This window comes from Prionailurus bengalensis, chromosome D1, assembly GCF_016509475.1.
Source record: "Prionailurus bengalensis isolate Pbe53 chromosome D1, Fcat_Pben_1.1_paternal_pri, whole genome shotgun sequence".
In the NCBI taxonomy this organism is placed as follows: Eukaryota; Metazoa; Chordata; class Mammalia; order Carnivora; family Felidae; genus Prionailurus; species Prionailurus bengalensis.
In genome coordinates, this window is record NC_057346.1 from 9,632,722 (window position 1) to 9,643,860 (window position 11,139).

At 37.9% G+C, this 11,139-nt stretch overlaps 1 protein-coding gene across 1 annotated transcript; it reads right to left on the bottom strand.

Annotated features, from left to right (window-relative positions):
• Nucleotides 1-4,863: 4,863 nt before the first annotated feature.
• On the bottom strand, nucleotides 4,864-9,842 carry BTG4 (BTG anti-proliferation factor 4). Its single transcript, XM_043578801.1, has 4 exons — nucleotides 8,570-9,842; nucleotides 7,975-8,112; nucleotides 6,957-7,155; nucleotides 4,864-5,133 (listed from the first exon to the last, which is right to left on the bottom strand). The coding sequence occupies exons 1-4, from the start codon at nucleotides 8,740-8,742 to the stop codon at nucleotides 4,954-4,956; spliced, it is 690 nt and encodes a 229-aa protein (XP_043434736.1). The 5' UTR covers nucleotides 8,743-9,842; the 3' UTR covers nucleotides 4,864-4,953.
• Between the last annotated feature and the right edge of the window lie 1,297 nt (nucleotides 9,843-11,139).

The following is an 11,139-nucleotide window of genomic DNA, read 5'->3' on the forward strand; positions in this document are numbered from 1 at the left end:
CAAAAATAAATAAATGTTGAAAAAAAAAATTAAAAAAAAAATTTTTTAAAAAGAAAGAGAACATCACTAGTTTCTCAGAAGTGTCCCCCATGTCTCTTCCATCCAGTCATCTGCCCCCCAGGAATTACCACTATCCTGACTTCAGACACCATAAACTGTTTTTTGCTTATTCATGAACGTCACATAAATAGAATCATAAAATATGGATTACTTTTGCTCAACATCATGTTTGTGAGGCTTATCCATGTTGTTGCATGTAGCTGTCGTTTGTTGATTCTCTTTGCTATAAGACCCCCATTGTATGGATTTGTCAAAATTTACTCTTTCCGATACTCATGTGCCTGTAGGTATTTTCCAGTTTGGGGTTATTACAGATAGTCTTGTGTACCTTTTGGTGACTATATGTGACTATACTGAGTCAGGTATTACTTAGAACTAGAAATTCTAGGTCTTAGGGTGTGGGTATGTTTGACTTTAGTAGAAACTTACAACTGGGTGTCCAAAGTGAATGTCTAAATATATACTGCCAGCAAAAGATTATCAGCACTTAGTTTTTTCCATCTTTTTTATTTTATGCATTCTTGCATCCTTCTGGGTATGTGGTATTTTTGTTTTTGTTTTGTTTTTAGAGAGAAAGAGAGTACACAAGTGGGGGAGAGGAACAGAGGGGGAAAGAGAGAGAATCCTAAGCAGGCTCCACACTCAGTATGGAGCCCAGCATGGGGCTAGATCCCATGACCCCAGGATCATGACCTGAGCTGAAATCAAGAGTCAGATGCTCAAATGACTTAGCCACCCAGGCATGTGGTATATGATTTTAATTTGCATTTTTCCGGTGGCCATTAAAACTGAGCACCATTCCTGTATTTATACATCATTTGAGTATCTTCTCTTGAGCAGTGCCTATTCAAGTATTTTGCCCATTTTTCACTGGATTCCCCGTTTCATTTATTTGTAGGAATTCCTTATTCTGCAACTATTTTTCCTCGTTCTGTGGATTGCGTCTTTAGAGAAATAACTACATGTTTCTTTTTCTGTTGTATTTTTAGATCTAGAAAGAGAATGGTGATTTCATTTCAGTCTGCATGTTTAAAACATGTTAAATATGTAAATATATCTGATAAAGTTATTAAGAGGATTTTTAAAAATGCTTATTCATGTGTAAATCACATAATCTTGGGTGGATATATAACATAATAGATGGTAATATCTGGCACAGATAACATGCTGACGCTTTCAATGTGACTAAAAAATCATTAGACCACGTATCTTATTAAAATGTTCCTTATTTAAAAACACTGAACCTCTTTATAGAAATGTCAATTTGTGTATCTGTATATATAAGGCTGACTAACTTATGTAAAATTGTCTGTTACTGAGTCACACAAAGTAGTCAGGTAGATTTGTACAATATCGGGTGATCCGGAATGAGAATTTGGAGATCTGGCGATAAGATATAGGCCATGTGGCCCACACAGAAGTCAGTTTGGAGACTCTGGCTGGAACACCTCAGAGAGATGAGGAGTTATCTGAAACTGAAGTTCAAGTGCTAATCAGGAGGGACACAACTGTCCCATGAATTCAATGTAAGCCAGAAAATTCTTTTGCAAACACAAACTTTGTATCAAAAGCCATCTCGGAAGACAAATCCAATGACAGCAGTTCAGGCTGCTCCTCACATGGATAATTCTCTTTATTGTACTCCCAGATGAGTAGCAAGCGAGGTTTATTTTATGTAACAATTGTTATTGAGTCTTTCAAGCAAAGTGACAAAGGAGCAGGCTAGTCGAGAAAATTTAACAGGGGGCGCCTGGGTGGCTTGGTTGGTTAAGTGTCCAACTCTTGATTTCAGCTCAGGCCATGAGCTCAGGGTTCATGAGATCGAGTCCCACGTTGAGCTCTGCACTGACAGCACAGAGCCTGCTTGGGATTCTCTCCCTCTCTTTCTGCCCCTTCCCCACTCTCTCCCAAAAACAAATGAACATTTAAAAATGAAAAATAAAAAGGGTTTAACAAATTTTTAAAAAGATTTATAATTAAGGTTTAACAGAGAGTTTTCAGTCCAGCCACAAGGAGAGCATCTCCGAGTCAATTCACTGCACACAGATCTCCAATCTCTGCCGTCTTACACGGACAGTGAGTCCTTATTTCTTTGCTGCTAGCGGCTGGTCACTCAGACATCTCAAAGACTCATTCAGTTTAAAACATTAGCCATCAGGCAAAGGAAGTACCACTAACGGTTTCCTTAGTTATTAGCTCAATTAAAAGTATCTACTGCCCTCCTAGCACAGATACCAGTAACGTGTAGTTGCCCTAAGATTGGCCTGTGAGGGAACCATTCTCCTGTCTCTTTGATGAACTGGCAATTCATAAACAAAGCACCGCCCCCTCAAGTCAAAGCATAGTAATTTCATAGGGTTAAAGACTCCTCCAGTACTTTGAGAAGGTAAATCTTACTTTGATATGATAAATAATGGGTGCATATCCTCAAGAACTTTATTTAGCTATTTGCGTAAGTTACAAAATGCATTTCCCAAAAAAGCAGAGTGAAGATGAATTAAACCAGACTCAAAAGACTATATAAAGTAGTTAGGCCAAGGGTCCAGGGCCTCTGAGACAGGTGACAAGGAAAAAGTCATGCAGGAATTAAAGAGCTTTCCTCTATATTCCTTATTCTTGGCTGAGTGGGGCACCAGCCAAAACATGATCCTATTAACTTCCTGGCTGACTTCTCGGGCCTTCCATCTGAGTCCACTAATACGCTAAGAGCTGCCAGCTTTTTGGTAAGCACCCGATTTTTAATGGAAATGCCACAGATTACAAGACGGGGATCATGATCTCTTTTCTGCCGCATTACGTGCACTTACTGCTGTCTCTTTTTAAAAGTTTTCAGTTATCTTCAAGGTATAATTTGTGTACACACGCATATACACAGACATACACAGTCTATGTCTGTGTGCTGACAGCTCAGAGCCTGGAGCCTGCTTGGGATTCTGTGTCTCCCTCTTTCTGCCCCTCACCTGCTCATGCTCTCACTTGCTCTTTCTCAAAAATAAGTAAACATTAAAAAACAAAACAAAACAACCTCACACACTTCAAGAGACACTTTGTTAATAAAATCCTTGTGTAAAGGTTCTTAGAAACCCATTCTTCCTAAGTATTAGGTTGTTTTACGTATAGTAACTATCTTATACAGTTTTCTTTCATTTTCTGCTCAAACTATACATGTGAATAACTCCTACAGAGAAAGCCACTGATTGAAATCTAAAATATCATTGTGGAACTAAGAAATAGGTAGAAACAACAAAGACCAGACAGGAGTAAGAATCAAACTGGCACAAGGAAGACTTAAGACAAATGTGGTTTTAAAAAAAAAAGGAAATAAAGATACTAAAGCAATCAGATAGTTAGACCAAAAGTAATGATCCAGCATCAGGAGAGTTGGTATCCCTGAAATGGATGGACAGAGAAAGTATTAATATTGTAGAAGATTGGTCTAGAAAAATTACATCTTCAGATGAGAAAGGGACACCGTATTCTGGGAAAAACTGATGTAAAAATGACTGACAGACACATGGACATAGATTTCTAATATAGAGGAAAAGGCTCTCAGACTGGCAGGCAAAGGAAGCCACCGAAGATGTTGATATGAGTGGTGGGGGTTGGGGAAATCCAACTGGTCTCAGCTTTCTCCACGGTATAGTCCCAAAAACCAGTTTCCTGTAAGGTTTATGAAATTATAAGAGAAAGAAAGCATAACCTAAGATTTTAATATCTCACAACTTGTCCTTCTGGAAAAAAATGAAGAATGCTTTCTGCAGCTTGATAGCAACAATTAATACTGTATAAGATTGTCAAAGTTTTAAAGATGATTCCAACCTCCTGGTATTTTCTTTTTTTTCCCCATTTTTTTCCTTTTTTTTTTCTGTTTTTGTTTTGTTTTGTTTTTTAACTTCAGAGAAAACCTTTGGAAAATAAAATATATTGTGGTAGAAACTTTCATGAATATTTCACTCTCAGTTTCTCCATTTTGCTGAGATAACTAAAATGAAAAATTAAAATAGGTCCTAAAAATTTAGTAACTCCTATAGCATGGTTTTATTAAATTAATTGTGTATCAGTTCTTATATATGTAGGATGACTGGAAAGATGGTCACCATTTGATGTTAATAATGGTAGTTTCTGGCTGGATGGTAGGGATTTTTTTTTTCTTGGTGCATTTTGTTTTTGTGCTTAGCTTGAATTTTTTTTTATCAAGTTTTTTTATTTTAAATTAGCTTGAATCCTTATAATGAGCAGGGGTCACTGTTATGAAAGTCATAATTAAGTCTATTAAGAGTTTTAGAAATGGATGAAAATTTTTGAAAGACACACAAGCAAGGGAATTTTGTATCTTCAAGAGTAATCTTAAAACAAGCTCCCAACGGCCTTGTGAAATAGAGCAGTGATGGCAGGTAAGAAAATGGAACCAGGAGACTGTATCATGAGGCTCACACTTTGCCAAGTGAAGTTCTATTTGTTTTAATGGCTAATGAAGAAACACAAACTTTCGAAGCTTTCTTGCAAAAAACCCAAAAACAAAAACAAAAAGAAAAAAAAAATCAAAAACCAAAAACAAAAAACTGAACTAGCAAGTTATTAAAAACATAGTACATTTATTTAAACCGTTACTTTTCATAATTCATTGAATCTCATCACAGGTCACTATCTTCATTCCATTACCTTACTGAGTCCATTCATTAGTGTTACATAAAACTTCACATAAAATTAAGAGTTAAAATATAGCTAAGAACACGGTTATGATCTGCACTAGAGGATTTGCCATTACGCCACTCTAGTCCCTGAGATGGTTATTTTTTGTTTCATGGGCCTCTCAATTTTAGACTCCCTTTTGTTATAGAGAAAATGAAGCCGCTCCTCTGAGCTCTATCCCACGAGTGCCCGACCACTGCATTATCGGTTAGTGTTGACCCAGTGGTACCTGTCTACCCGGTAGATAGCAGCAGGCCTCGGACGCTTATGATTTTTATGCAATGCATAAGCATTTCCTAGGAGGCCCATACGGCCATCTGCCATATTCTTTTTGCGGGAGACATGGAACCAAGATTGAAAGGACTGTTTAAAGTTTTCAACCTGAAAAAAAAAAAAGTATCAAAGTAGGCATGAAGATCTGTAAATTAAGAAGCTAGACTTAAATACTAAACACAAACCCATGACTCACAAGGTAAGCCTTTACAAAGCAGAGTACAAATGAATAGAAAACACAGTAGATAATAAGCCAGTGGGAGGGGTGGTTATAAAGTCCTATCTTTTAAGAAAATTAAATCTTTAATACAACTAAAATACTTAAAAACACATCTTCAAATTTGTGTATATTCTTGGGTTCTCCTCTACCCCACCCTCCCTCTCTGGCTTAACACCGAACTGTCTAATCATGATCTTTTGGGCTAAGGTCTAGATATATCCATTTTCAACATCCCAAATAACCAATACAGGTGTTTTACAGATCACACTCCTAAAGTACGTTGCTCTACAAAGTATATAGCTGACTACAGATCTGATCCCTAGGTGGAAGGAAATCTTTCTAAGCATAAGAATAGAATTAAGGGCATCTATTTCCATATATGATTTTAAACTTTTACACATATAGAACTATACAATCAACTATACTTTATAAACTACACAAGCTATAGAAAAGTTATTTGCCAGTAATATGAAAAGGGGTTAAAATATTTCTAACCTTTGAAGAGCCTATAATAATACATTAAGACCTCAAATAATTCGTGAGGAGAAGATTTGTATGCTAATAAGTACCCAAAACATTTGGGCACATGGAGATTTGTTTTTTAATGTTACTTAAAGTAACCGTGTCTAGAACAGGTAGCATCTTTAGTAAATTATTTTTAAGTAAGAATAACCAATTTTAGGAAAAATGATATAAGAGACACTTTCATTACATAGAGCTAGTTAGACTACAAATAAACAAAACCTTTAGATAATACTTTGGCATATATTCCGAACAGGGAAATGTCCGTATGACCCAGTAACTCCATGTCTGAGAATCAAATCTCCACACTAACTTAAAATACAGTTATCTCTACAAGTTATCAACTTTTTTTTGCATCATAAAAATGTGGAAATAATCCAGATGAGTGCCAGTAATTGATTGGTTAAATTACAAGGGAAAAAAATGCCAAGATGTTATTTCAATTGTTCTAATGTTACAACAGAAGTGATTAATTTCAGCAAACGTACAAACAAGTAGATACATACAGTGTCAGTCAAGATTCTGTCTAGAGTAATGTTTTTCAAATTGTGGGTTGCAACCATTTTCGAGTCATGAAATCAATTTAGGTGGTTGAAATCAATTTAGTAGAAAATATTGGGGGCATTATGCCAAGTAGGGTATTATTTCTTTAAACCTATTTCCAACATATAAATATGCTTACCTTTCTGTGGGTTGTGGTTAAATATATATATATGTATGTAGTATGTATATATAATATATATAATATGAATATATTTATGTTTAATATATATTTAATTTATTAATCTAATATGTATTAAAATTATGTATTTTTTTAGAACAACTGTTCTCATGGTGAGATTACAGACCTTTGACCATTTCTTAATATTCCAAATTTTCTACAAGTGGTAGGTTATTTTCTACTAGCAAGAAAGTCTGCTAATTTTTATATTTAATTATGAAGGAATTTGGATTAAAGGAAACTTCTGTTCAAATAATATGGAGAAACAGTCCTATGTAACTCCTGAGGACTCCACCAAGTAAAGAAACTACACAAAGAAGAAAAAAAATTTCCTAGAATGTTAATAACGTGATTTTAATCTTTGCCGTTTTGTTTCTGTTTTCCATTTGTTTCTTTTACAGTGAACAAATTCTTTTCAGAATTAGGACAGAAAAAAAAAAAAGCATCGAGAACTGGACCACACTTCACCTGATAAATACTCTTTGGATTGCTGACTTTAGGAATGATCTGCGGTTCTTTGTTACAACTTTCTTCATCAGAGGAAATGCCAGAGGCGTAGTCTAATGTAGCTCGATTAACAGCACAGCTGACCTGTTGGGAAAGCTCCCATTCGTCCCATCTGCCTTTAAAAGAAGCAATTGTAAATGGATGATTTTTCTCACCGTACCTAAGTAGGAAAAGAAGATTTCTTTATTAAGGATTCAAAAATCCAAGTTTTTTTTTTCATTTCTAACCTTTTCTGCAGACCGCTCAACCAATCTGCAAAAAGTTATTTTAAGAAACAAATTGAAATGGCTTGACAGCAAAGCAAATTGCAAGACACTGTGACCTTCAGCTTCCACGGGGTAGCAATTAGTGAGGGTATTCTGTAAGGGCTAGTTTGGTGAATTTCTCTGACAAAGAAAAACTAGTCTCTTTTGATTCAACTAATGAACTGAGTTCCAATTCCTCTGCCCCCTTGATATTGCTTGTAATACTTAGGCCTTACAGTCTATAGTTGGCAATACAGTGCAGTGATTGAAGTCAAATTTCAAATACAGGAAAACCTTAGTTTGCGAGCATAATTCGTTCCAGAAACACACTTGTAATCCAAAGCACTTGTATAGCAAAGAGAATTTCAAGAACCATTGGCCCAGTTATGATCATGTGACATTAGGCATCACATACTACTCTTATTGCAAGATATCACTCATATCAAGTTAAAATTTATTAGAAATGTTTGCTGGTCTTGGACAACACTCGCAGAACAAGTTACTCGCAATCCAAGGTTTGACTGTACGGTGTCAAGTCTCTGTGCTTCCACTGTGTCCACTCCTACTGGAAGTCTGTGCTAAGAAAGTTTGCATCTGAAACCTTAACCAGCCAGTGCCCTCACCGCTAATGCAGAGCTTTAGTGGATCATCTCTCACCAAGGTGCACAGAACTGACTCTATAACCCATGATTCCAGGGATCACAGAGCACACCGCCTCCAGTGAGATTACTCACCTACAGCACACTTCAAAGGGATCTACCCATATGGTCATCTCCTTTGGAAGTCCCAGGTGAGAAAAATCCACGTTACTTTCAGCACAAGCCCTTTCTAGAATGGGATCTTTATCCCGACTATTATTTATCCTGATACACCTTTAGAAAGCAAGGAAAGGGAAACAAACACTTGGTGACAGGCGCCTTAGTAGACGGGAATCATGTGGTGGGCCAACTGCTCTCATACCGCTGACCCCCACCCTGTCCCTCCACGGCTTTCCGAGTAGAACCATCAACATCAGCTACTCACAACGTTACATCACTAAGTCACGCAATTGGTTTTGCCTAATGTCCTCTGCCGATTTTTCACGGTAAACACAAGCCAGAGATAGTTTAATCCACCCCACGTAAGGGGGGTTGCACTACAGTTTTCAATGATGTTGAAATTGTATAGTTTTCTCTATGCACTGCCACCTGCTGCATTTCTTCCAAGCCCAAGCTCAAATAAATTTGAGGCCATAAAGCTTTTGTTACTCGTAGACCGCCAGCAGAATCACTGCCAATGGTTATTGCTTGCTCGTTAGTTCCCCTTGTCATCCTATATGCCAGCTCTCACCTGAACGCTTGCCCTTTAGAAGGGCAGTCGGTGTGCCAGTGACTTCTGTAGGTTTCAAACAAGATTGTCGTCAGCTTTTCTGCAAAGTCTTCTATTTTCTGTTTACTCAGTTTATCATGTTTTTTCACCAATCTTGTGACAAAGAAAACGGCTGTTGCAATTTCATCTCTCATGATTCAAGAGAAAGGAGGACTGCAACCATTCAAAGGAAGTGAGAATAAATGAACTAGAAACAGGATCAAGCTTACAATCAACATGTAATTGCCATTTGGAAGTTTTATATACCTGAAACATAGAAATCATTTGCCGGTCCTTCGTCAACTAAATAAGTGTGTCAGTAGGGTCCACTACCAAAACAGCGGTGAACACCAATTCCTCAATTAGCCAGTTTTTAATGTTTTCAAAGAAAAAAACCCCACTTTTTAAAACTTTAATATACTTAAACAAATAAAACACCAGTATGCAACTTAAGTTAAAAAAAAAAAAGTCTGGATACGGGACAGTAAATTACACCCGAGCACCACTTTTTAAAAAGGTATTTACAGAAAGCAGAACATTTCAGGGTAGAGTAGTTCTAAAATGTGACTCTCAGGTTGCATGCTTTAAGTAAAAGTTAAGGTTAATCAAACATACACTATATTTGCCAGAAAAGGTGCTTTAGCCCCAACAACAACAACAACAAAAATAAAAGTGGGCCAGAGTTAGAAAACACTCTCCCCCACACCTGTTTTGTTAGTTTTAGGCTGAAGTTTATATAAGCCTGGGTCAAAAGCCTGACAGGTGTTTAACCTTACACAGGTGCTTTCCTTTAGGTTAATTAGATAGCTTCTTCCAGGTCCCCCTCAGATTGCTCCCTGGTAGATGTAGAATGAGTTCTTTAAAATGGTCAAAGATTTCCACCTGGATTTGTCTCTTCTGTTTTGCTATTAAAATCTTATCTCTTATGACACAGATTGAGAATCAAGCCTTCCCCTTCCACATCCTAACATCCTACATCCCAATACTTTTGTCTCTAATTGTAACTGTCAACATATTAAAGAATTTTGCCTTGGATCTTTTCTGAAACGGAAGGCAACTTTCTCTGAACAATCATTATGTTGACTATGCTCATTTTTTTTACTAAAATGTTTATTTGTCAAATAAGCGGAAGAGATCTTGGAGTTTATCCAGTCTCCCTGGTTCTCAAAGTGTACTTCACTGACCACCTCATTTGGAGCCACTGGGTTGCTTGTTAAAAATGCAGATTTGTGGCCCTTTCCCCAGGTCTACTGAATTGATACTTCTGTAGGTGAGGTCTGAGAATCTGTAATTCACAAACTCTTTCAGGTGATTCTTATACCCGCTAAAATTTAAGAACCACCGCACCTGACATAGAGGTCATTCAGGCTCTTCATCAATGACAAAGAATTCGTTCTCTTACAAGGAAGCCTTTTTCATTCCTAGAAACCTGCAAATACTAGGCAGTACCTCCTCCCTCCTAAGGGAAGCCTTAGCTCTTCCCTCTGGAACCACTGACTGTATCTAACTTTCCATCACATGCAGACGCTTCAAACCTTAGCTATTCCATCCCTCCTGAGTCTTCTCTCTTGCACAGCCAACCTCAACTTTTTAACAGTTCTTCCCATAGACACGTTACTCAGACACTTCATGCTCGGCCCTCCCCTGTGGATGAATGAGTTTCAGGCATGTCAGTAATGCTCGTTTAGAGTGTGGAGCCTGGAATGACACACAATGGCCCAGGTAAGCTCTGCCATCACAGATTATAGTGGGACTGTCTCCACCCTTACTACAAATACTGTATTTCTAGAACACAGCCTCGGGTGGCATTCACCTTGTTGGCAGCGATATCCCACCGCTGCCTCGTGCTGAACTTGCAAGTAGTCTTTTTCACTAGCGCTGTTGGAGTTTTTTTGTTTGTTTGTTTGTTTGTTTACATCTTTCCCTTTCTGCATAGCATAATGTTGAAGAATATGGGCTTTGGAGTTAGACCTGGGTGTGAGTTGCAACTTACGACTCACTGTCTGGGTAACCTGGAGGAGCTTGCTTACCTCCCAAACGGGTTCTGATCTACGAAATGGGAGGGATAAGAGTGACCTCCCCCCGCCGCCCCAGGGATGTTAACAAGATTGCAATCAATAACACGTCAAAGCACCCAGTCCAGAGCCTGCCTAGCAGTTGTTACAGGAAGGCAGAGCAGTTAAGAAACTAGGGGGACCTGGGTGGCTCAGTGAGTTAAGTGTTTGACTTGGGCTCAGGTTCATGGGGTAGAGCCCATGGGTTCATGGGTTCTCTGGTTCATGGGTTAGAGCCCTGCAGGGGACTCTGCCGTGAGCACAGAGCCGGCTTCAGATCCTCTGTCCTCTCTCTCTCTCTCTCCCTCCCTCCCTCCCTCAAAAATAAACATTAAAAAAAGAAAAAAAAAAAAAGAAAGAAAGAAAGAAATCAGCTGTAAAATCAAGCTTTGGGATTGAATCCCAGCCCATCTTTAACCAGAAATTTAGGGAAGTTTCTCAATCTCTCTCATCTTCAAAATCTCATCTGTGAAAAAGGGGGTAAAAAGTGTACCCAAG

Coding starts and splice junctions, on each gene's coding strand:
- BTG4 (XM_043578801.1), bottom strand. CDS start 8,742: ATGAGAGATGAAATTGCAACAGCCGTTTTCTTTGTCACAAGATTGGTG. Junction 8,113..8,569: donor TCTAAAGGGCAAGCGTTCAG/GTGAGAGCTGGC, acceptor TGCTTTCTAAAG/GTGTATCAGGATAAATAATA. Junction 7,156..7,974: donor CCCTTTGAAGTGTGCTGTAG/GTGAGTAATCTC, acceptor TTTCCTACTTAG/GTACGGTGAGAAAAATCATC.